The sequence below is a fragment of the Vidua macroura genome, chromosome 3, assembly GCF_024509145.1.
Source record: "Vidua macroura isolate BioBank_ID:100142 chromosome 3, ASM2450914v1, whole genome shotgun sequence".
NCBI classification, from domain to species: domain Eukaryota; kingdom Metazoa; phylum Chordata; class Aves; order Passeriformes; family Viduidae; genus Vidua; species Vidua macroura.
This window is the reverse complement of record NC_071573.1, coordinates 38,534,578-38,559,857: the sequence shown is the minus strand read 5'-3', so window position 1 is coordinate 38,559,857 and position 25,280 is coordinate 38,534,578. Positions and strand designations below refer to the sequence as shown.

At 43.8% G+C, this 25,280-nt stretch overlaps 1 protein-coding gene across 6 annotated transcripts in view; it reads right to left on the bottom strand.

The window, feature by feature from the left end:
* Window positions 1-25,280, bottom strand: part of RTN4 (reticulon 4) — a 39,869-nt gene that overhangs the window by 1,070 nt on the left and 13,519 nt on the right. The window contains exons 2-7 of one of the 6 annotated variants that reach the window (XM_053972608.1): window positions 24,707-24,763; window positions 21,472-23,901; window positions 8,229-8,436; window positions 6,223-6,361; window positions 1,203-1,272; window positions 504-550 (exon numbers count right to left, since the gene is read on the bottom strand). In XM_053972608.1, the coding sequence (XP_053828583.1) occupies window positions 504-550; window positions 1,203-1,272; window positions 6,223-6,361; window positions 8,229-8,436; window positions 21,472-23,901; window positions 24,707-24,763 (2,951 nt within the window). Of the gene's footprint in view, window positions 1-503; window positions 551-1,202; window positions 1,273-6,222; window positions 6,362-8,228; window positions 8,437-11,645; window positions 11,730-15,202; window positions 15,382-21,471; window positions 23,902-24,706; window positions 24,764-25,280 lie in introns of those variants that run through there. The other 5 variants (XM_053972603.1, XM_053972604.1, XM_053972606.1 and 2 more) reach the window with 5 other exon arrangements.

Sequence of the window (25,280 nt, the reverse complement as noted above, 5' to 3'; positions counted from 1 at the left end):
AAGACAGCCCTGGCCATAATTTAATCAAAAGCATTTTACTTTGGCTCCTTCCTCCCTACTCCTTTTACATGGGAGTCTCTCCCCAGGAGCAGCCCTGGACTGGGCCAAGCAGCTCCCACCTCCTGTTTTTGCCAGGGCTACAAATTCCACAGAGCTTTGGGAAACCAATCCTGAATATCAACTCCAAAAGGTACAGCAGGATTAATACACCATGCCCAGTCCTGACCAAAGCTGGACCAGCAGAAAAGGCCTCCAAGTTCATCAGGCCTTTTCCAGAACTATTTGCTGGGGAAATCTTTTCTTCCACCAAGAAGGAAAAGGGAAAGCACGCACAGTCTGAACTTCCAACTGAACTAGTGTTCCCTGGCCCTGGTTTCTGGGTAAAGGCCTATTTTAAAGGCTTTAAATATTTCAGAAGACTGAAATTTAAAATTAATTATTTGTTTCTGGTTTTGCTTCAAGCAGATTTTATGAAACATTTAATTAATTCTATTAATACTCACCTGATGTCTCTCATAAATAACAGGAACACTGAAGAGTGAAATCAAAGCTGGAAAAGAGCACATCAAATGCAAAAATATTGACAACAGGGATGGTGCTCAAGCAGAACAAGGACTAGTTTCCACACCTTGGTATGTCTTGCAAAAAAGGTACAATAAAAATGAACAATTAAGCCCCATGCACCAATTGTTGGCCAGAAAATTGAATAATCCCTATTAAGGAGAGTCTGAGCTGTTCTCCAGGTCTCACCAACAGTACAGTTAAGTCTGGTCACAGGTCACTTTTTTATGGTGGGTCATACAAATTCTTCCCAAAGGCTGCTCAGGCATCAGTTGGTTCTGACACCTGAAGGCCAGCCTGCTCTGGGATATAAGAAATTAAACCCTGCAGTGGGACACAGCCACAGCAGATCCTGCGCCTCCTCCAAAGTCCCAGCACAGCAATGACATTCAGGGCAGGCTAAGCCTGACAGAGACAAGCACAACAAACCTGCCTATAAACTGTGTAATGTCTGGAAATCAGCGATCTCAAGGAATTCAACAACACAACTCAAAAGGACCTGTTCCGTTGTGTTATCAAAAAAAGGAACTTGAAGTGCAACATCTTAAGGCTACAGAATCAGTCTCCCAGTGTTGACTGGACCCCAGTGCTTTCCCAAGGTTATTCGGTGTGCCAGGTGTGTAACACAAGTCCACACTTACCCAGGATCAGTAATGTCAGACCATTGAACAAGGCACCAACGTAAGTGAAAACCCACATCAACACTGCGAACTGCAAGGGAAAAAGAGCCCGTCAGCACCCACTCTGTGCCCAGGACATCCCACTGTTTGCTGTAAACACAAATACCAATCCAAACAGCCCCAAACTGTACTTCACCCTTGTACACCTCCTGTAACCAGAGCTGGGTGATGAGATGGCTGAAGGATTCAGTAATGGGATACACGGCCTCCTGCGTCCAGGTCACGGGGCTGAATTCAGCCCCAGTCAGCAGTGCCCAAACACTGTCCTGTGCCTTCTCAGGGCACTACCAATTCCATGGTGAGGAATGAAGGGCAAACACACAGTTCCTACCTCCCATCCTCCAGAGAGAGGGGACAGGCCAGGCTAAGAGAGGCCAAAGGGCTGGTGCATGACAGAGCCAGAGAGAAAGATGGTCACATGCGTGTGTGGTGGCCCTGCTGCCACCCAAGTGTCCACCCACCTAGCCAAGCCATACCCTGACCAGACCAGGCAGAGGCTCTTACACATCAGGAAAAGCCCCTCTGGGAGGTACCTGGGTAGGGTGTGCTTGATTTACCTTTTCTCCTTCAAAAAACCCAAGGGCACTTTGGATGTTAAAAAATTTAGGGACAAGAGGAGTGATAAGTGCTCTAACATGGAAGCTGGCTCCAGGTCAGAGCCAAGCTCAGAAGCAAAGACATCCCTAAAGCCCCACACTGCCACCACTGCTGGCTCCCTATCTCATCCCCATTCTCCCTCCCTGCTGACAGCATTTGTCCAGCTCCTGGTGGGACACAGGCTCCACTTCCCAGTTCCACACAAAGGGCTGCCCACATTTAGTGCCAGGTGGAGTGTCCCAGGCACACCTCTGACCTATAGCAGTGGGAGGGGACCAAGGGCTGCCAGTTCTATTTTGGGGTAGGATTCCTCCTGAGGAAAATCAGCCGCTTTCTTCTAGAGTTGCAGAACTGCTGAGGAGCTGAGCAGCAGCCAGGAACAGCAGTTTTCCTGGTGTTTTTTCCTTCTCTGCACAGAGTAGAGACCCCAGCCCTGGTCAGCTCCGCACAGGGGGCTGTTTTCCAGCACAATCCTGGACAGACACCATGAGAAGGCTGGCACCAACACCAGGGAGTGCAGACTTGGGCACAGTGAACAGCCCAAGATGGAAACACTCCCATGAGCAGGAGCTACACCCAAGGAAAGGATGGGCACAAAGTGCTGGCAAGGAAAACAAGGCGTGGTTGCAGGACTGTGGGTGCAGGCCAGGACCCTGGTAACTGGCCTGCAGCCAAGGTACTCTGAACTTAAGTATCCCAACATCCAATTTTAGCTTATCAAAAGATGTAAAATATCCAAACAAAATCAAAAGCCAGCAACAAGATAAGGGCATTGGTAGTCAATACAAGCTTAATTCCATGATCCCTGCAACAAAATCAAGTTGACTTAAGAGCTTCACTCAGGTGCATTAACTGCAAGTGATGCAGTTCTTTATCTGTCAGCACTTTTCTTGAAATGTGACAAAGCAGCACCAGGGACAAGCACAAAGTTAACCCTCAGAGAGGCTGCACCATTCCCAGTGGTGCAGGAGGATTCTGGCAGGTTTCTCAAGGAAAACAAACCAGATTTGCTGAACTTCCTGGCCCAGTTCTGCCCTGCAATGCCAGGGTTAGCCTGGAGCTGACCTCTGCACCAGGCATTTTACTAGAGCAAACACTTCCATGTTGGAGCAGCCTGCACATGCAACACATCTACCAGAGAGGGAAGGAAGGCACCAGCTTGCACTGGGCAAAGAGGTCCCGAGTGTGTGATGGCTTACAGTGGTTCTCTTGCATCCCAACAGCTATCCATGATCTGCTCCCCATGGACACAATTCCTGAAGCTCAGCACCACCCAGCCAACTCAGCAGCCATGAACACTGCTGATGACTCTGCCCAGGGCAGAAAATGTGTGTTTACATAAGCACGGGGCAACAAGACACAAATCAATCCCAAAGTCCAACAATTATCAGAACTATCAGAATTAACAATTTTTTATTTTAGTGAGCATTGAATTTATGGTTCAAGAAAGAGCAAAATACAGGAGTTCACATTTGACTACACAAGCTTCTCTCCACCCAAAGTCTGTCCAGAGCAGCATCAGGGCAGAAGCATAAACTGCTGCATATACAGGTTTTAACCCCCTTCACTTATAGTACTGGATGGGAGAGAGATCCTGATTCCACAACTCCTCTCTCTGCACTCCTCTGACACTTCAAGCAGCTCTCCCAGGAGTATCCATCCTGGAGTCCATCTCAACCCCACATTTACCTACTGGTCTCTATTTTCTTTTTCTTATAAACTATGCAAACCCAGACACCCTCACAGACACAACAAGGCTTACCTGAAACATATCTAAGAGACCTTTACATAAAAACCTTCCCTGAAACACCTCTAAATAAAGCTCTAAGACAAGAAAAAGAAAGCAGAAGGCAGCCCAGGATCCACCTCCAGAGCTGATTCTGCCCCTCCCACCTGCTTGGGATGAGGGGGGAAGCTCAGGAGCCAAGCTTGTCTTGACCCTTCCAAGGACCTGTACACCAGTGAAAGGCCTGTGTGGCTGATGGACTGAACCCACTTTTGCCAGCCAAAATGGGCAAATCCAGAAGTGCACCATGCCCCTTCTTTGCTACAGAATACTCAGAATACAGAGCTCTGTTCCTCAAAGCCTCACAGCTGAGCAAGAGCAGCACAGCCTTTGCCAGGACAAAATGCAGCTTCTCCTGGGGCTCCTCTGGAGTTGCTCCTCAAGAGCTGTGTGGAATTTCTCCTTGTGCTGCATAAATATTTAAAATCCATTTTAAGACTTCCCTGACTGAAGCATTGTTTAATAAAGAAGAAAAAAAAAATTCTTAACAAGACAGATTTTACAGTCAGAACTATTACACACAATGGACTGACCTGCAGACATTTTCTGCATTAGAGCTCTGTAACTTGAATTATACATAAACATGTGGTTTCCTAGAGTGAAGATGTTTAAACTACACAAGCCAAGATATTTTTATTTTTTAGACCAGGCCCATTATATTACATAAGATCCTAGAATCCCAACGTTCTCCTCAAGCTTCAAAATCAGTAACTCGTGCTTGTGAACTGTCCTGACATTCACTGGTTTCTGATAAAGGGTTGTTTTCAACTACCATCAATTAGACTAATTAACCTACATAAAACATTTTAAATGTCAGAAGGAGAGAGGGGAAATGAATTAGTTCAGCTGAATAAACACATCTTTCCTATGGACTGTAGTATTTTAAGTGATTAGAGTGCCTTGAAGACATTCTGGCTGGAATTAATTCTGCTTCTAACATAATTCCTCCAGAAGGCCTTGTTTTTAGACCACTGTTCACTGGAACAGCAGTTGGCTTCTCACTGCTTCCTTCTCCTTTACTGCAAGGGGTTGGGATCTCTACACAAATGGTGTGAGAAGTCTCCCAGCTCAGACCAAGGCATGGATTGCAAAGGGCTTAAGCAGGAACAAAAGTGACCTTGTGATTCCAAGTTTTTCTGTGCTGTTGATAGTCAGATCCAAACAGGACTTTGGCAGCAGCACTATTGAGCATGTCTCAAAAACCAGAAAAGAAACAGTTGTGCAGAAAGCTAGTTGTGCAGAAAAGAATGCACAACCAGCTCCTCAAAAGCCCTTTCCTGCAAAGCCCTTCAGGAGCAGGGAGATTCCTGCACAACCCCCAGGCCAATACGCCACCTCCTCTCTCCCTCTTGAGAAAAGAAATCTGTCCCAGGAGCAGAAGAGCCCCCTTACTTCCTCTTGCAAGCTTCCTCTTGCTTCCAGAGGGAACTGCCTCACTGCCAGAGCCTTGCAGGCCATCAGGCACAGCTTTTTTGGCACAAACTGTGTTTAACTTAAAGCATAATGAAAAACTGGATCTAAAAACTCTGGGTAAGATTCTGACACCTGCCTGCAGGTTTCTATTGCACAATTACAACAAAGACTTGGACAGCTTTCCTGGTTTTCCCACGTTTCACAAGGAACCCCTCCCCCAACTCCACAACTCAAAGGACTTTACAAAGCACTAAGTAGATTTACTGCAGGATAAATGCAAGTTTTTTCAAGAAGATTAAGCAAACTGAAAAAGAAGTGGACAACACACTGCACTAGGTAAAGGAAACACCAGTTTCAAAAACAAAGAAAGGCAATTAGAGCTTGAAAGGAGAGAACACAATTATCCTAGAACAAAACTGAAGGGTTTTCAGCTAATTCTTTTATTTTGGAGGGTTTTTTTGCTGTGTTTTGTTGGGGTTTTTTGGTCACATTTTGTTTAATTTTTTACCATTCTTCACAGTCAGTTGTGCTGTGCCACTCTCAGTAAATCCCATTAAATTCTACAGCTGTTATACAGCACTGCTCACACCGAGTAATTTGCAAACCCCATTTCAATAATTCCCATCACAGCATCTTTCACTCCCAAATCCAGGGGCTAGAACAAGTGTCCACCTTCCCAGTAACCCAAGGGCATCACTCAGTCCTCACCATTCCAATAGAAAGTGGAAAAAACTCCTGTTTAAAGACAGGGAGCTGTGCACTAAACACAAACAGAAACCAACTCCAAACCAGGCTTGGACAATCTAGCCCAGAGCCAGGTTTTTCCTGAGGGACACACACACATCAGTGACACACCCTCACTGCCCAAACTGGAGCATGGCTTGTTTTTTTAGAAGATTCCTGCTGTGAGAGGCACAAGCAAGGAGCTAGAACAGGGAGCTACAGGCAGCCACAGCTTATTTCTGCTTTCCATTTGTGCTACTGCTCTGCCTACATGTAGACCAAGTTATCCTTTACAGTTACCATCACTGCAGGCAGCACTTGATATCCAGCCCTGTGCCGAACATTTCCAAGAGCAAACTACACCTCATTATTTACTTAACCAGAGCCATTGTTCATGCTGCAAGGACCAGCAGGCTTTGCTAAGCTGGGTCAGCAGCAATGTCCTCACAAAGGCAAACTCACCTTGAGGGAATCCACCAGGTCATCGACAAGGAAGAGGCGCCGCAGCTCCCGGACGGTACCATTCACGTGGCCCAGCACGACGTTGCTGTACTTCTGGATGAGCTCCTCCGATACGGCCACATCCGAGTCCAGGTAAGCCCTGCAGAAGACAGCCAGGAAACCTCAGCATAAAAGTGCTGCAAACTTGAGCTATGTGTTAGATACAGTATCAACAGAACCTCCTGTCTGTGCTATAGAGAAAAACTTCACAGTGTGAGGAATGCTGAAAGGACAGAACAGAACTAATCTAAGTTATTCTTAGTGAACCATTTTTTTTCTCACTGCTATTTACTCTGTCACCTGCACCAGGCAAAAAAGGTGGGTAGGCTAAGACAAGGAAAAAAAATCCTACAAAAGCAATATATCCATTTCTGCCCCTGGAAGGCCCTTGTGGAGTTACCATTAAGCTGTAACATACCATAGCACTGCAAAATGAGCTAGATTTCTCATTTGCTAGAAAAAGTTCTTACAGCTAGTGAGAGCAGTTCTTTTATGTAAAAGATATAAACCCCTATCTGGTTATATGTTCCGTCCATTCTGCTATCACTTATCTCTAGTTGCAGTGGCTATGGCAATTTGTAGTCTTTAAACAAAGTATAAATTATTTAAATAAAGTATAAATACTTTAAACAAAGTATAAAGTATAAATTATAAACAAAGTATATACTTAAACAAAGTATAAATTTATCTAATGTGCATGCTGGAGGCAGAAGGAGCAATGCAGCACATCTGTAAAATGGAGTTCATTTTATAGGTGTTAAACTTTTGTTTAGGGGGGATTCTGCTTTGGGGTGGTTTTGTTTGGGGATTTTTTAATATGAAAATTGCACAATGCTCCCATGTATATCATTTAAGGCAAAGCTAAACATGACCTTGGTGGCAAGTCCAAGACAAATGAAAATACTTCAAATGGTAACTGCAGCAAGTGGCCATTTCAAAGCTACAGTCTGCCATCCATCCTTGGTTTCCATCTGCTCACCCTTCCCAGCTCATCTACAGGATACTCAGCACCTGCATCAAAAATCCAATTCTTCTCACAGGATTTTTCAAGTAAAAATATCCTTCTTGTGGATAAGCTATACAGAAAAAAGCAAGCAACCAGGTATGCTGGGCAAGAATGTCTGGAAGCTACTTAGGATTATCAGAATTTTTAGGAAAAAAACTGCAGAAAGGCCACAGGTAGAAAAAGTTCTGCTTGTTCTTGCTAAGAAAAAGCTTGACATTTTTGTTCAGATAATGAGAAGCAAGCAAGATTTCAGCTGGGAATATTCACCCTAACAGGAGGTTGTTTTTTCCCCGTAATTTTGTCCCACAGACTGGCTTCCACTGGAAAAGGAGCCACTGAACATGGTCTGGGAGGAATGGAGGGAAACCTACATTTTGTTTTGCCTTACAGAAGATGGGACCATTACCAAATTAGTAAGAGGGCTGTAGATAAGAGGGGCAAACAGGACTTTCTGAAGACTGCAAGGCAAGACTGAGCCACTTCACTCAATAACAGGGAGAAGCAAGGCTAGGCAGAGTGGGATAGAGCTGGCACGGAAACAGGAAACACACACTCCTACAAGTCCTCCAACACAGATTAATACGGTTTTATTTGTCTTAAGAGGCAGCTCTGCTGCAGTGGGTACATGGACCCTGTCACTGACCTTGCAAGTAGGGAGCACAGCTACACACTAAACCACACATTTTAAGGTCTTAAAAGTTTCAAAAATATTAAAATAGTCCTTTGTCATGCTTTAAACCCTGCTACACTTATTTTCATTTTTCCATCCCTCAGTCTGTTTTCTGTATTTACTATATGACTCCTGAGAAAATCTGAAAGTGGGGAACACATTTTTCATTGCAGAGTCTATTTACGTTATCATGCAACATCTTAACAGCACATCACCCACTGCTTCTAGCAACACCAACACTGCTGCGCTCCAAAACAACACAATTTTGCTTCATGAAAAGAAAAATCTCACCTGAAGGGGTGGCCCTCATCAGACTTCTGGATTGCCTGGATAACTCCCTTGTATATCCTAAAGCTGATGGTGACAGAGAGCAGGGCCAGGGCAATGTAGGCTGTGACGCTCACAATGCTGAACACTGTTAATGAGAGCAGCAGGAACAAGCTGGCTCCAAACACCACCCCGGTCTTCTTAATGTCTCGCCAGTAAAGGAGGTCAACAACTACAATTTAAAAGAGGTAAGAAATTAGAACAAGATACCTCTGGCATTCGTATCAAGGCAGTAATTTTCATTATTCACTTGACTGCTGAGAGTCAACCAAGAGTGGAACTTGCAAGCCCTCCTCAAACCAGAGCTGAAATCACAACTAGAAATAGGTTATTTAGTACTAGTTCAGCTCTGGACTTCAGATTATTTGGATTACTGCTACTAGGATGACCCCAGATGCAATTGTTCAAATTTTAAAACAATGCTGTCCTTAAGCAATGTCAGAATTCATCTCTTCAGCTACTGTGCTGTGTTCTGCACCAGAAACACAGCAGTTTGTGCTTCATTTCCTCTCATTGTCGGGCATTTTGTGGAGGTCACTCCCTGGAGAGATTGATTCCAATTCCCTGTGAGGACAGATAACAAGACACCAACAGATCTCTAAACCATTATATCTTTATGCCTGGTAGAGGCAAAGGCACTGCTCAAAGACTCATTAACAGTTAATTTTGTTTTCTTTTGATGGAAGCATTCCCATGGGAGTTTCTAATGTTGATTATGGTTGACAGACTGAGCCATCAAGAGGGAATACTCTCCCTGAAATGTCAATCCAGGCTAAATCTGCTGTGTTCCAATGCAGAAGACTTCATTTGCAAACCAAGTTTAGTTTTCCTTAAGTGACCCTCATTAGAGAACACAATATTATGCCATTTTTAGCATCACTGTTCACAACTAAGAACACCCTTGCATAAGGCATAGGTAATGGCTTAACACACCCACTGCAGATGTGTTTGTTAACAGCAATAACCTAGTAGAGACAGAGTTCAAGATGAATTACAGAAACATACTACTATTGCACTACACATTTAGTAATCCTGTCTCATCCTAAACATCACCAAAATTAACTATAAAACAGTATATCAAAGCTTGGAACAGATTATTTGGATGACAGTAAAAATATTTGTAAAAATATAATTTGTCTATTATTTCTTGCAGGATGAAAACACAGTCATGCTCCAACATTCAACACTTGGTAGCCTCTGCAGGGCAAAGTCTGTGTAACCCTTTCTTAGGTACAACATGCCAAAGACCCTGGGGCTGGGGTGGGTTTTCCCAGACTTTCAAGAGTTTAAGTTCTTCCCAGTTATTCCAACATGGAAACTATACTGCATAGCAGGAAAGATGAAAACCAAGGTCAGAAACTTAAACCCACCCTAATGCAAAGTATCTAACCCCAATATTTAATTCACATTTCAGCAGAAGTTTCCTGCAGCCCCACAGACAGAGCCAGGTTACAGCTGCACCAACACCTTCAATTTATCGCAGACCAGAAGTGCTGTGGAAAGAACAGCCTCACTCCTCTAGCACCATCCATCCAACTCCTTTCTTCCAGCCTGGCTGCCTGTGCTGTGCCAAAACCATCCCAGAAAGCAGAAGCCAGCCAGATCAGGGCCCGGCACTGCCACCACGTGACTGCACAAACATATGGGGGCAGAGATAGAGCAGCATTGCCTGGAGGCAACGCTCCTGCACTCCCAGCACCTCCAATCCAAACTCCTCCTTCCACTGCAGCCCAGGCTCCAAGCAATACAACCTTTCCTTAATATTTCTAAAAAAGAAACAAAATCAAGTCATCATAGACCTGGTGCTGTGTGGGCTGCAATCCCAAAATTTAACTTTTTCTTTCAGTTCTTCCTTTGCTTCCAGACACAAAATCTATTATTGTCTCTGCACACTTTGCATTAAACATCAGCAAAATTGTGCGATTGACCTAAGAATCCTCGTAAACCTGTAAACCTAAACTGAGCTGCAAGGAGCCTCAACACCTGAGTGAGATCTTCACAACCAGTCTTGACAAAAACAGTTGGTGGATTTTGTGCTCTTAAATAACGTAAGGCATCTTTAAAAAATAAAACCGCTCATTTTTAAAGCATTTGCTTCAAAGTACTGAAACTGTGTTTATTTTTAAACGCTGCAATTTGAGCATCCGTGCACTCGAATTTGGTGCTGCCCCTGTATCAGGTGACACATTCAATATGAGCCCTGCTCCTCTGCCTGCAGACAGCATTACTTCTGTAAACGAGCTGCTCCCTACTCTCTGCACAGCTTTAGAGCTGTGGGTTCTTCCTGCTCCATAGGAAATAATTTACTCCATGCATTAATGCATTAGCCCAGTTATAAGGAACGTAAAGAGAGTAATTCATCTGTATGACAGTTCCAGAATGCCAGAAACAAAGGTACATTGCTGGAATTAAAGCACACAGCAAAAGCCAAAAGGCCTTTAGCGCCCCATCAAGTCTTTTGTTCTAGGTAATCAGTAAGAAAAATCCCCATGCCGGGAGCTCCCGGACCAGTTAAGCTGCTGATAAAACATTTTCCCCCGTTTCATCTCCACTCCTTTTGGAGAACGACCAAACGAGCGTAGGCTTAATGACATACGGATCTGGTATCATCGTAAATTCCTCAAAGGAAATTCGGTGTTTAAGTCACTGAAAAACTGCTTTGTAATTTTGCAGTCCAGGAAAGCAGATGAAGCCGCTCACCTGTATTCTCTAATTGATCAGAAACAAGTTATTTGCATTTATTTTGAAAGGAAAAGATTCAAAGCATTACTAGAAGCAGCTTTTTGGCTTTAATGTATACGCAAGTTATTCACAGATTAAAACCAGAAACACAAAAACCTCAAACCCGTTTTCAGCAACAGTCCTGCAACATATTTCCTTATGGAAACTGTTCTGAGCTGCATTTTATATAATATGAAATATAATAAAATGAATAATATTAATGCACGTCTTGCAAACCTATTCTAAAACAAGAACAGCTGTCTACATTTGGTAAGCACGAACTGTCACTTGGCACGTCTAAAAATAGTCCTGTACCATCCGTGCCTTACATGCACAACTCATCCAGTTACATTTTGCTTTTAAAGCAAGTGCTGCGATAGCTTTGGTGCTGTATTTTCAAAGTCTTTTCCTTTCAGCTATTTAACTTAAAACTGAGCAAGTAATATCGGGTTTTAATGACAAAAACAGGCGGTCTGATACATTTAACCTGATAATCCTCTTTTTAAAAACCCCTGAACCAAGCAACCCTGTCTTGCTTTTTTGGTTTTTTTGGGTTTTCTTGTTTGGTTGGGTCTTTTTTAAGAAAGAGAAATTAGAAGCGAGACCTACGAGGGGGCTGAGCTCACGTGTACCACAGAAAACCAGGAAAAAGGAACTAACCCGTTTTGGCATCCATCTTGAGCGTGCTGCAAACACCCGGCCCTGGCACGGCTCACTCCCAGCACTTTCCACTTCCTGCGAGGGCGCTCCGAGGTCGGAGCTACGCAACCTCCGCCTGCTGCCATCCCAAATCCAGTAGCGGCCGCCCCGCCAATGACCGCCTGCGCGGTAAATGCTTGGAATGCAGCTGCGGAGCCACGGGCTCCCTGCACAATGAACAACTCCCCTCTATCCAGTATTTACAGCCCAACAAACCCCGCGCTTCAGCGCCGAAGAAAGGCTGTTTGTGTCAAAGGGGAGGGGAGAGGGGGGAAAAAACACTGTACGATTTACAAGCGTTGTTACACTGGAATCTTTCTGTGACGGACAGGTAAGCACGGATCCCTTATATTCTCCTAGTAACAGCGAGGAGGCACAGGGAGGAGCCTTTTCTGGCTCAGTTTAGCGTTGTGCCAATAGAGAAATGGGACAGCAGCACTGAGAACGAGCCAGCTTTCAGCAGGGCTGCGGCACAATGTCCCATCTGTCACCGAGCAGGAAAAACTCCTGGGGAGAAAATCCACAACCACAAATTGCTCTGCATTTCTGCTCAGAGGCCTTTTCCACTTACACGTAATAAACTTCATATTCACACAGGATGTGATCTTCAGGTTTTCTACTGATGTCTGCGCAGAGAATCCAAGTGCTGACCCTGCAGTTCCACTGGAGTGGGGCAGCCCCGCTGGACACAGCCCAACCCTCAGGAGAAGCCATCAGCCATCCCAGTGGATGGTGTGTTGAGCACCACCACAGACTGGGGTTTGACATTTTCACAGCTTCCTGCATCAGGATGATTATTCAAAATCCTGGTTACATCCTAACAGGAGCAGAGACTGGGCCACAAAATTGCAGCCTCCATTTACCCTCATCAAACACTTCGGTCCTTGACTGTCTCCTTGCAAGCCAGGAACCAGCTCCTGGCTGGAGAAACTGGATGGTGACAGCAGGACTGTAAGTGGTGCCAAGCACACGGGACTGCCATCAACAGAGCTGTCCCTTTCCCATGGACAGGCATCCCCGTGGAGCAGCACATCCAGCGGGACTGATGGGCAGGTGGCTCCAGCTGGGTGCCAGAGGGCACAAAACAAGGCTGCACCACACACAGCTCAGGCTTGGCACATCTGCACCACAACCCCAGCAAAAAAAGTGATACAGATTTCACAAGTACATGCTAGAACGACAAGGCAAACACTACCAGAATCTCAAAAAAAAAAAAAAAAAAAATTAATTCCCATGTATTACCTAATGAGCCAAAACATCATTTTCCTTTCATTTCTACTTGACCAGATTCTACTCGTGCATGTGTGCACACTGTACCAACTGGGAAAACCATTCCAAAGCCCCAGTTATTCATGATAAAGGTTGCCTATGCAATCTTTGCCATCAGTTAAACCAAAATTCAGAGAGATTTCTGCTCATTAATTAGAAAAGAATCCTGGGATAACCTGGAAGTATAGCTGTGCTGTTCACCATACCATCATATCAATATTCAGCCATTAAAACCTGACAATTCCTTGAAATAATTAAAAATTAATTAAATAAATAAATGTTACATTTTAGTACCAATTACTCCATAGGGCCTATCTTCAAGAGCATTAAAAATTAAAATCATGCTACTCCCAGGGTAGACCTGTTTCATCCTATCTATCTAGATGATCAATACCACAGGTATTAATCAATGCAAAGGTTGTACCACTTGCATTATGCTTGTTCCTCAACTACAAGACATTAACCAAATCTAAATTTAAGATTAGATTCATTAGGAAGTAGCATTTCAGCTGCAAAGTCCAACTACAAATCATACTTTTTGCTCTTCTCTGGTTTTAGATTTCATTTTTGAAGTGATTTTTTAGCATGGAAATATTGCAAGCATGTTGCAATATTTGCTTCTGTATTTATTTTGGGGCTCGATGAATAGTGCAATCAGTCCCTGAACTTTACCCATCATTTTCCACGCCACCGGAGCCTGACCTAAGGAAAGAAAAATGTGAAACACAGTATCTTCATCTTGTTCTAAACAACAACAACAAAAAAAAAACCCAACTCTAAACCAGACTTCAACAGCAGCTACAAAAGGAGAACAACCTGGGTCTTCTGCTTCCCCAGACCCCTTCATTTCTGCTTCCATTTTCTTTTAGACCTGATCTCTGCTCAAGATAGGCAATTCAGGGGTTTTAAACCAAAACAGAATCCATTATTCTCAAGGCCTCACATTCCAGGGTTGGAAGTGTTCTTTCAGATCAGCACCACCCCTGCCAGGCTGGTTGGTAAAACAAACCTGCAAATTGGGCCTGAAGACAAAAAGGGAACTTGCCTTCCAATTTTTACCAAAACATTCTGACCTCAGCCCTTTTTTTCCCCTTTCCTTTCTTTCTTCCCATCCCCACAAATTTCAGGCCTGATGTATAAAGCCTTGAACATTTAAATTACTTACATATCAACAACAATACATTACTAAACACTGCATAATATTTTTCCTGATATTTTACAGCTCTTTAATGAAAGATTAAACTTTAAGAACCTGATTTTGCAGGGGCAAAGTGTTTTCACTTTTCAGGACTTTTTTTGCTATATATTTAGGTTCTGAAAAAGCGTTCTATGGATTTCAGAGAGATAGCAATTTTGTCCAAGTAGAATACAAAAAGCCCAGATTTTGAACAATTGCCACAAAAAGAGGAAAACTTCACAATAACCAAGCATGACAGGTCCCTTTAAAATATATTTAAGTATTCAGAGATGATTAATTTTTTTTTAAAGCTTGTCCTGTTGATAAAGTATGAAGATGACTTATTCCAGTAAGGCTTAAACTCTAACACACTGGGCACTAATGTAATGATCCACAGAGATTTACACCAGAGATCTCCCATTGGTGCTTACAGGAACAAAGGTCAGCACCACACTAATTTAAGGTTAGCTACTTATTTACCTAAAAATTTTTAATATTACAGCTGTAAATTCTGAAAAACCAGACACAGTTTTACCCAGAATTTGACAGAATTGTGAAAGATTCAAAGCAAACAGGATTAAGGGTATATTTCAAACAGATTTTAAGAGAAAATATCCCCACCCTGCTGTAGCCTGCATGCAATTTCTCCTCTTAAAAATATTAAAACATGACCTGCAAATTACATTGGGTTTTCCAGTTAATGGATAGTATCGTTAGATTATTAATAATCTCGAAATTTCCAAGGACTACGGACTAAATTCGGACTACGCTGGTGTTTGTGCCGTGCATACCAAAACAAGCCCTTCATTAATATGCTCTGTAGGACTGGAAAAGACCTGCAGTGTCACACGAGACATTTCACCTACATAAAGTATTTATTCTTCTGCATTGCTCATATTCACCCATTTTAAGCTGCAGCTTTTATATTTCTGCACGTGGCACAAAGAGACTCCACATATTTGGCTACATTTCACAATCAAATAAATACACGCTACAGACACCATTTGCCGAAAACAGCCCCGCGGCATCTGAAAAGGAATAAAATAAGGAAACAAGGTGAAAGAATAAATACCCTTATCCTTCCAACTGCTCGGCTGACTGTCCATCTCTCCAGCTGGGATTATCAATTATGCATTCCAAGAGGGGAGAGCTGCGGGAGAAGTGCCCTGCAGCCCAGGAAGGGAATCATGGGCTTCCCCGGGCTCCGCAGTAGTGCTGCACTGGTGCTGCAGGAGCGGGTCAGCTGACGGGGTGTGGAGCTGACGCAGTGCTGGCACCGCACGGCCCCGCTGTGCCCGGCGCAGCCCGAAGCGCCGGCAAGGAGCGCCGGCACGGCGGGAGCAGCTTCTCCCGGCCCCGAGGGAGCGGCTCCTCCCGGCACGGCGGCCCCGCTGCGCGGACGGCAGCGAGGGCTCCAAAGCAGGGCCGCGCTAAGCGGCTTTTCGCGGCCCGGCTAAAAGTAGTCACCAGGCGAGCTTTAAATAGATTGCTTTTCAAACAGAGGTTCAAAGGCGTTTACAAACCTCCCAGATGTATGGCTTCCCCTCGGGTTTCTGTAAACTAATGTCTGCCTGCTGGAGGACTAACAGAGACATCTTTGTAACACTTCTCCCTTCACAACAAGCAGCGTGAAGGGAAACAGAAAAGGACCCTTTCCGTGCCTGGAACAAAAGCAAAGGCTCATGAAGAACACGATTAATCCTTTTCCTGGTATCTTCAGTCCTCAGGAGCTGCTCAGCCGTATTTATTCCTCTTAAGGAAGGCTGCAGAAAAAGTTACTCAGCCCTTTACCTAATTCCAACAAGCAAACACCTTCCCCTTTTCTATTTTACATCAGCATTCTCTGTTGGCAGCTGCTGACCTGACAATTAACTGTTCCCTTCATTTAAATAAAAACAGGAACCTGACAGTTTACAGTACCAACATATAGAAAGTACTATTTGGAAAGTATTGCACAAACAGGAGAGGAGTGTGAACTACAACTCTGAATCTGAAAGAGAAAGAACTGTGGGAATCCTGATGTCATTTTGTTTCCATCCCTGCTGAAAGAACCCACAATTTCTTCTCTAGTCTGGAGTTTCTTCTTAAGATCTGGAGCTAACAACAGAAAGCTAAAATCTTCCCAGGGCTGCTCCAAAGCCTCTTAAAAATCTAGTACACCATTTTCTTAAGAACTAGAAAATGGCATTCCCACATTTCCATGAAAATACTGTAGACCAGGAGCGCTAGGGATGCCAATTCAGACCTTAAATAGACACTTCAACTTTTCATTAGAACAATCTTACACTGAGAAAGATTACTACAAAGAGACCCCAAAGCCCTGGTTTTGACTTCAACTGTTACATAAATTTAAGGCCTCCTTTGACATCAAGACCAGTTACACCTCTTTTACTTATAAAAAGATGTGCATTTCAGTTCCAATTTCAACAGGTAAATCCAAACAAATCCAAAACAGGAGGGAAGTAGGGAGTGAATATTCAAACATCACAGTGCAAGCGAATGTGAAAAGTTGCACTGTACCAAAAAAAAGTACAAAACATCTCTGAGAATCTGCATCTGTCTTCAAGCTGAACTGGAAACCACCAAAATCTGTGAGTTCCCCTCCATATTTACATTGTCACTAAACTTGCCAAAAACAGTGTGTTCAAAGGTCTTTCCATTAATTATCAAATTTCTAAAGATACCAAATTAAAGCCTCTTTATTTCATGTTTATATTCTTATACTTAAAATAATGCATTTATGTAACTCTGTCTAACCAGTTTGTTGTGGCCGCAGCAGAGTGGCCTGTTTCTCCCATCTCCAGTGAGTCCTTGCTGCCTCCCAGGAGTGCCTCCTTGGCCTCCAGATCCTCCTCTTGACTCTCTGCATACCACTACTCTCACAACTCCATGCAAACACACCCAGAACGAAATCCATCTCCCATTTTAGGTAAGAGGGGCCCCTACGCTGCACATAAAGTGGGCACCAGGACTGCCAAACTTCTGGAGAAGTTCTGTTTCCAGCAGGGATACTGCACACCTGCCTCTAGAGCAGGTTTGACCAAGTACAGAGGAGGTGGCATTATCAGGTCCCCCAGACAAGTCAGACACAATCAGTTCTGGACACATGTCATGGAACGCCCCAGGCTCTACTGAGCTGCTGCCTGGCAGGGCAAGTGCTTTACTCGCTCCCTACTCACACATTAAATCGCCATGAGCAGGCGCACTGAGAACAGCACTGCACCTCCCTCTGCTCTTCCTCAGTGCTGGTGCCTATCTGGCAAAGTTGGGAACTTGGCCCAAATGCTCCATTTTCTCCCTAATTCTGCCACTCTGAAGGAACTTCCCTCAGGCTTTGCTCTTTTAGCAGCCTCAGCGACACAAGTCTTTGCCTCTCAACAGGGGTCACAAGAGCTCTAATGAAACACAGCAGGTCTGAGTCTTTCCTTCAGAAAAATTTCACTCATTGGGTTTGTTTTTTTCCCCTCATTCCTCCTCCTCTGCAAATTCTCTTCCCTCTGGAACTCTCCATTTATTACTATTTACATGGTAGCATAAAATATGACCTGAACAAGCAAAGAATCTAAGAGTACAATGAGATAAAATTAAACCAAGATATTTTATGGTGAATTAAATGGAATTTTACCAATCTGCTTCTGAAAGAAACTCAGAGATGTTCCAAGGCATTTTTTGTCCAGTGAAAAACAAAAAAACCCAAATACCTCCTATCTGCTGAGTGGTGCCATTTAACTCACTACAAACACAGAAAATAACAGAAATTCCCCAAATGGGTACAGCTGGTATCAGGCAGAACTTCTAATGTCCTTTAAGATTCACACAACTGCAATGACCTGGTTTCTATTACAGCATCACAGGAAGTATTTGGTTTCTGCCCTCTTGTTGTAGGAGGAAAAAAAATTCAGCATTAGTACCACCCTCTCAAAGCACATTTCCCACCTGGGCTTCACCTTTGTATTTGCCCCCCCAAGAAAATCCAGGAAATGTAAAATATTATTAATTAGCTGCATTTCTGAGTGCCTGAAATGAATGCAAATAAACCAGTTAGATTTAATCTGAAGGGAATGTCTACAGAGCTGATAGTCAAACCCACAATGAAAAACAAGGGTGTTCTGGGAAACTGAGTGTCTTGATGGTAAAAGAGCTCAACATTACTTCCAAATATTATTGTAATACTCAACATGGACACACTGAGGGATTTAAACTGCCAATTTCCATTTTAGTATATAACTTTGTTGTGGCAAGAGGTTTTGAGTCTGTAATTCAATAATATCAATCATATAAAAACCTCTACATCCCATCAATCAAAACCAAGTTTGTGGAAAGCATGGGCTTGGGGAGGATTAATGATCTATATGAGAGAAGAAAGTCTGTGCAACAGAAGGACTGAGATGTGTAATGTGTATATTTAGCTTTCACATCTCAAATTCATTTCAGGAGTTGGGAATTTCTCCAAACCTGGATGGATCCCTTCCTGTCCGGCAGGCACTGAGGTTCCACCTCGGTGACAAACACTAGATGGCATTACAGCCCTGTCACACAGGCTGGCCGTAATCCATGGCTCCCCAGCACCTGCTGCACTGGCCTGGTGCTCACACCTCCTGCGGGAAATGGCGCAGCAGCACCTGAACCCACAGGAACTGCCCTCGGAGGTCACATCTTACCAGGCAGTGCATTGATGGAGCTCAGGAATGCATATCTGAGGTCTTTTGAGGGAGACAGAGAAGCAAGGTTGTTTGCTCAAAGCCAAATACAGCAACTACTGAGAAATACAAACTTGGGGGAAAAAAAATCACTGTATTCAAGACAGCAGAAATTGCTGGTGTTGCAGGGGTTGTTTGCCCTTAAAATTGTCCCAGTTGTTACCTACAGTTCTGAATTTGTTTGGGCTTGGGGTTTTTTGCTTTTGTGTGTTTCTTAAATATGTTCAAGTTACCCAAAGGTGTGCAAGGCACCATTTAACAAACCTCCTTCAACCCAGGATGCTCTTCAAAGCTTTACATTTGCTTCAGTGGCCTAGGTAAGTTAAAAAAGTATCTACAACATTTTTATAATCCCTGTTAGCTCCCCACAGCCCACTGGGGCTGTGGGAAGTTACAACACACTGGCATTTATGTTAGCTTCCAAAAAATAGCACTGTTAAGTAAGCATTCCACAACCTTGGATTTAAGTACACCAGTAAGGCAGCTCAGATTAAAGCTTTAACAAGCATCAGTCACACCATCACACCAGCTGAATTCCACAAGTCTTAAGACACAGTGAAATCTATTTCAGTTCCACTGATGGGTAGGAAAAAAAAAAACCCCAAAGAACAAAGGTAGACTCAGAAGGCCAAACACATGCACAGATGCACTTGGCCTTGTGATGAACAATCCCTCCTTGTTAGCTCTTCAATGATACTCTGAAATTGTGCCTAAGCAGTGTGGTATTTAAAGCAGACAACTGATGTTTGTGGTTTGTCTCAGAAGTCCACTTCTGTATTTTGCAACACAGCAGAGCGTGGAGAAAAATCCAGAAAAAAAGGCCCATTTTTGAGTTGGTATTCTCATCTATTTAGCTTTAAGCAAGTGTTCCTCTGGCGTAAACCAAAAAAAATTCTTCCCAAACAGCACAGCACGTCAAAAATGAAAACTGCAGCTGCTCTCCAGAGTGAACACAATACTAAGAGGTTGCAGCTCCCCAGCCCAGCTCACAGCACCTGGACAGACCTGGGCCCTGTCCCTGCACTGGGCCATGGATGGGAGAGTGATGACACTGTTCAACTCCTCCTCTCTGCTCTGGCAGCTGAGTATCTGCAGCTTCTGTGGCAGCTTCCCACAGATGGAAGAGCAGCAGCTGTGTCTTCCTCAGACCCATAGGGAGGAGCTGCCATCCCCAGGCAAGGACTTGCCACCCCCAGCCTGCTACATCTATGCAATGATTAAAGACCCAAAAGGTCTCCCTTCAAAAAAACTAACACAAAAGCTCTTATATTAAGTGCAGTGTTTTGCTTTAGCTTTTTTTTAAAGTAGTCTGAGCTCTAAGCAATTAACCCCTTGACATGAAGTCCAAGACATACAGCTGCTCTCTAGACAGTTCTATCTGCTGGAAGCCTGAGGAGCCTTCACAGAACACACAGACACACAGAGTTTTAACAGTGCAGATTATCAATGAAGTTTTACCCCAAGCCAAGAGAAAAGCAAAACTCTCTCCTTTCTGCCTTACCTGTATGTATAGGGGAAGTGAGACAGGAGAAATGGCAAAGGTAAATATTAAAAAAATACATCTTCTACCTTATTTCCCAAACTAATTTCAATGGCATCAACACTAATGTTCACTTCAACATTCACCTGCTGTTCCCTTCTAACTCAGGGTATTCTGTAATCCTATTTTATGAACTGTATATATATGCAGTATACTACTGCATAAATACAGTACTGCTGCTGAGTCAAACTAACTGCTGAGTCAAACTAACTCCTGCTTTTCTATTTAGAGCACTGTGCTTTCTGCAGTAGGTGTTTTTTTTTTTTTTTGGTGTGATTCCTTCTGGTCAAAGCTTAAGTAGCAGCTGAGTGCTGCAATATCAAAAAGCAAAGTACTCCTCTAGTCAACAAAAAGCTGGAAATTCATGAGGTGCTCAGTTTAGAGAAAAGATTACAACTTCCTGCTACTATAACTGCACATTACTGTAAGAAAAATTAACTACACTGAAGTGCAAGCCCACCTGAAAAGAGAAACAGAAATTAATACCTGTGCTGTACCTAAACCAATTTTAGTGTTTGCAGAACACTCAACTTCTTAATGACCACTTTTCAGTAACCTGCATACTAAGCTCCCTCATATTCGCCACTTTGTTTAAACCACTGGCCTTGATCTAACGCAGGCTGGAGATGCACAGACTCCAGATTCCAGGTACATACAGGAGCAGCAGGGGTATTTTCCTGAGTTTAACAGTCTGATGTCTGAACTGTTAGTGAAAAGGAAGAAATGCATCTTCAAATCATGTGCACACAGCAAACAGCATCCCAGATTCAGAGTTTGGGAGGCCACCTCATGCCCAGCCTGGGGACAAATATGGAAGGGCCTGCAGTGGCCAGTCACTTATTTCTGCATCAACAGACCATGAGCAGCAGAGCTGGAGGAGAAACCTGGAGATGCTGAGTCCATCCCTGATAAACAGAAAAAAGGTACTAAAGTAATGAGAACATGAAAAAGGTACAAGTGCAGGCACTGACATTTTCTGTTACCCTTGGCCTACAGAGAAGTTTACAGAAAGTGATTTTAAAAGAGTAAGTCAAGACATGCTTAAGTTTAGCTAAAGAATTATGCAGATCAGCAAACTGCAAGACAGCATACACAGATTACCTGAAGACTTATTCAGCTTTGCTGAAAATACAGCAGAAGGTTTTTTCTTTTCTTTAACAGAAGCAGCTTCCTTCTCGAGAGATACTGGTTTTACTACACTGACTATCTCTTTTTCAGCAGATAAAGGTGAGGTATCTGTGGCTGGTAAGGACATGGTGGATACTTCAGGCACTTCTCTGTCCACAGCCTCCAAAGACTTTTTCAAGGCATTGCTATCTTCCTCAGCTTTTGCTTCTACATTCTTCACAGACAGATCACAGGGCAGCTCTGGGCAAGGCAACTGCTTCTCACCCTGGATCACCTTACTGATGTCTTCACCTTCATCTTTGTGCATTGTTTCTCGGTCAGTGGCTTCTGTCACAAATTCAGGAACAGCTTTAGGATGACCTAACATCACAAAGTCTTCTTCCACTGAGACTGAGGAAGACTCCATGGGTGAGAGAGCTTTGTCATCTCCTGTTTTTGGTTCCATAGCAACAGATACGTCAGCTGAATAAACCAAAGCATCCAGTTCTTCCATTTGAAGAGGAATCTTATCTGCCTTGGCTATTCCTGCAGGTATTGGCTCAGATGGTGGAGAGGCAACAATTTTGGAAGAGTCCAGCTCAGGTTGGAATGACTCCAGATAAGGCTTGCCTGTGGCAGCTACTGATTCCACCAGTCCTTCCTCCTCATGTTCTTCATCAGTTGCAATACTCTCGGTGGATTTACTTTTTAAGAGGAGAGATGGATCTTCACTTGCTTCCTCAGCAAAGTCAGATATCATTTGACTATTAAACAGGCCAGCTTTTTCAAACTGTGGAGACAGGGTTCCATCTAGTTCCTTGTCTTCAGGCACATCCTGAGAAATGCTTTCTGTTACTGGTGTCTTTGAATACTCTGTGAAAGATGGAGAAGAAGATTCACCAGAGACCTTTGTTACCTTAATTAAGTCACATGCAATAGATATATAAGGAGTCTCCAGATCTTCAGGAGTGGTGCTACTCTCACCATCAGGTTGCTTAAATGCCCCTGTTTCCTTTGCTTCCTGGGCCTGTGTCAGTGGTACATTCACTGCCTCTTGGTATACAGGAGGTTTTTCAGCCTCTTTTACATTCTCATACTTGGCAGTGGGCATAAATGTTTCTAGTGGGGAAGCTTCCAGCTGCACAGCAGCTGCTTCTGCCCCAGCAGTGCCAGTGCTTAGTGGAGCTTCCATAACAATATCTGGCAATATAGGTGATGGAGCAGATCCCGAGCCTTCGAAGGAGGGGCAGATTTGCACCGTGGGTTTCAGAGTCTCCTGCACCGCTTCAGAGGTTTGCACTAAATCAATCTTGGTTTCATAAGCCAGTTTTGTGCAGGCTGCATCGTGCATCTCGTATGCCTCCTGCACTAGGTCAGGAGTGAGACCCTCGGGCATGTTGGCGGTGCTGTCGGGCGGCACTGGCGGGACCCCCTGTGCTTTAGCAGGGTCAGCTCCCTGCCCTTCCTGCCCAACTGCTCCAGCAGCAAAATTACATTGTTCTAGGCCCGTCTGAGCTTTCAGTTCTGCAATTTTTTTCTCATCGTCAGTTCTATTTTCTGAAGTGCCTTCCTCTAGTGGAGAAAGAGATTTGCCTTTGTTACCACCAGGACTTGGAGAGGGGTCAAATTTAGTACAAGTGATGTAAGTCTGCGAAGGTTCTTCTACAGCTTCTGGGGTGCTTGGGAAGGAAGGCTCTTCAGCACTGCCTTCACTCTCTCTTTCATAATCCTTCTGCACAGTCAGCTTACCCACACTATATTTGTCATCCAAACTGCTCTCCAGCTTGGCATCTGTCTTACTTCCAACATCCTCTCTCATGCTGCTCAGTCCATGACTAGCACCTTTGACTTCCCATATTGGCTCGAATGGTTTGAAGTCTGCATATTCTTCCCTCCTAAGAGAGTCTTCTTTCAGCACCCCTTTTTCACCATGATCACCACCTCCTCTGTATTTGTCTTTGTTATAGAAGAGATCTTCCTCATTTCTTTCAAATAAATCTTGGGGAGATTCTGGAGACATTTTCAGCTGCTGTGCAGGTGTTTTCTCCAGGTTAGGTAATTCTTCAGGGCCCTCTAGCTGTGTTTTTTCTTTAGCTGGAGATAAAATGGCTGCTGCTTCTTTAGCAAATGGGGGTTGTGAGTATTTAATCTCTGAAATGTCTTTATCATTTCCCTCTGCAAGAAAGGGGTTTCTGGCATTTTTCATAGGTTCTTTATAAACCTCACTGGAGCTCTCTTTGTAAGTGCCTCTTGCAGGAAATCCATCTGAGAGGGTACCAAAGGCTGCGTGCTCTTTAAAGGGATCAGCTGAGAGAGGAGAGGAGGAGGGAAGAGAAGGAGCAGGATCAAGCGGGACTGCAGTAAAATCCTCTTGCCCAAGCGACTTAGTGCTACCTGGCTGCTCCTGCAAGTCCAGAACTTTTTCTGTGACCGTGGATAGAAAGGAAAGTTAGAGAAGGCAAGGGCTCTCAAAGTCAGTGCAAACTTTCAACAGGTTCACATGATTTTAGCTATTAAATGGCTCTTCCAAGGTCTAGCATAGATACTATGAGCCATTAATACACACTATCACTTAAAGCTATTCTACTTCACTTCTAGGAGAGAAGTGAGCAAGAGGCTCAAGAAGCAGCAACTTTATGCAGTGCAAAGATCTCAGTAAAGCTGAAGATGCCAGACAAGTATAGGGGCAATATTAACAAAGCCATAACAGGAGGATGGCAAGGGGAGACAGAGACAGGGGGTAGGTGGATGCTTGGGCATAAACATATTGCACAAACATGTACCAGCAAAGTCTTTTTTGACACCTTTCTTGAAATTTGTGGATGGTGTCCCTAATAAAAACCACCAAATCAATACTACAGGTGCAAATTTTACTTCTTTAAAATACTGCAGAAAGTTACTATAGATTAAATCTTTCTGCTAAATCAGTAAAGTGACTATGCTCTGATGTATTAACCTGTTAACAGTACCAACTTCTCTCCTACCTACATCAAGGGTCCAAGAATTCACAGATGGCTGTATTATTGTTTATGAAACAGTTTACCACGTAAACAAATGAACGCATATTAAAATCTGGAATAGATCAACCAAAAAGTCAAAACTGAAAAAACGTGACAGAGGCTATTCTTGGACCCATGCTGACTTTTAGTAGAGGCAGACTAGTGGGAAAGGGTTAATGAGGTCAGAAAAGCAGGAGGTACTCAGACAAAGGAGAGCAGAAAGAACTTGCCTGCAGAGGAGTGCATCAGAGGCGCAGATGTAGCAGGAAGAGCAAAAAGGGTCTCATCTGAAAAACAAACAAATAACCTCAGCAGAAGGAAGGGCCAGGGTGAAGAGGGGAGAAAGCACACAAGGAGTCAATTCCCAGTAAATCCAACAGATCAACAGCCAACACCCAAGAGAACCAGGGAGCACCATCATCAGAGCCAGGTGACTTGGGAGAGCCCATACCCAGATTTCCCCATTCACAAAGGGATCTTTACTGAGGGATCTCCACCCTCCAAGTCAGTGACCAACCATAGGGTGAGACAAACCTTGGCAGCTACTCTTATTTTCATTCCCTGGCCTCGCACACCACTGGGCAGCTATACCTGCCGTTGCCAGTGACACATAACTCTTACTTAGCTCTCTCCACCCAAGGTCTCCTCACACCCCCCTACTTGTGTGAGCAGCCCCAACAAACTCCATCAAACACTAGTGAAAGTTAAAATTACTAAAGCAAGCTCTGAAAGCAAGCCCACAAACACAGCACTCCTCAGGCACAGCCATACTATCTGCTTTATATCTTTATTCTTTTCCTTTTG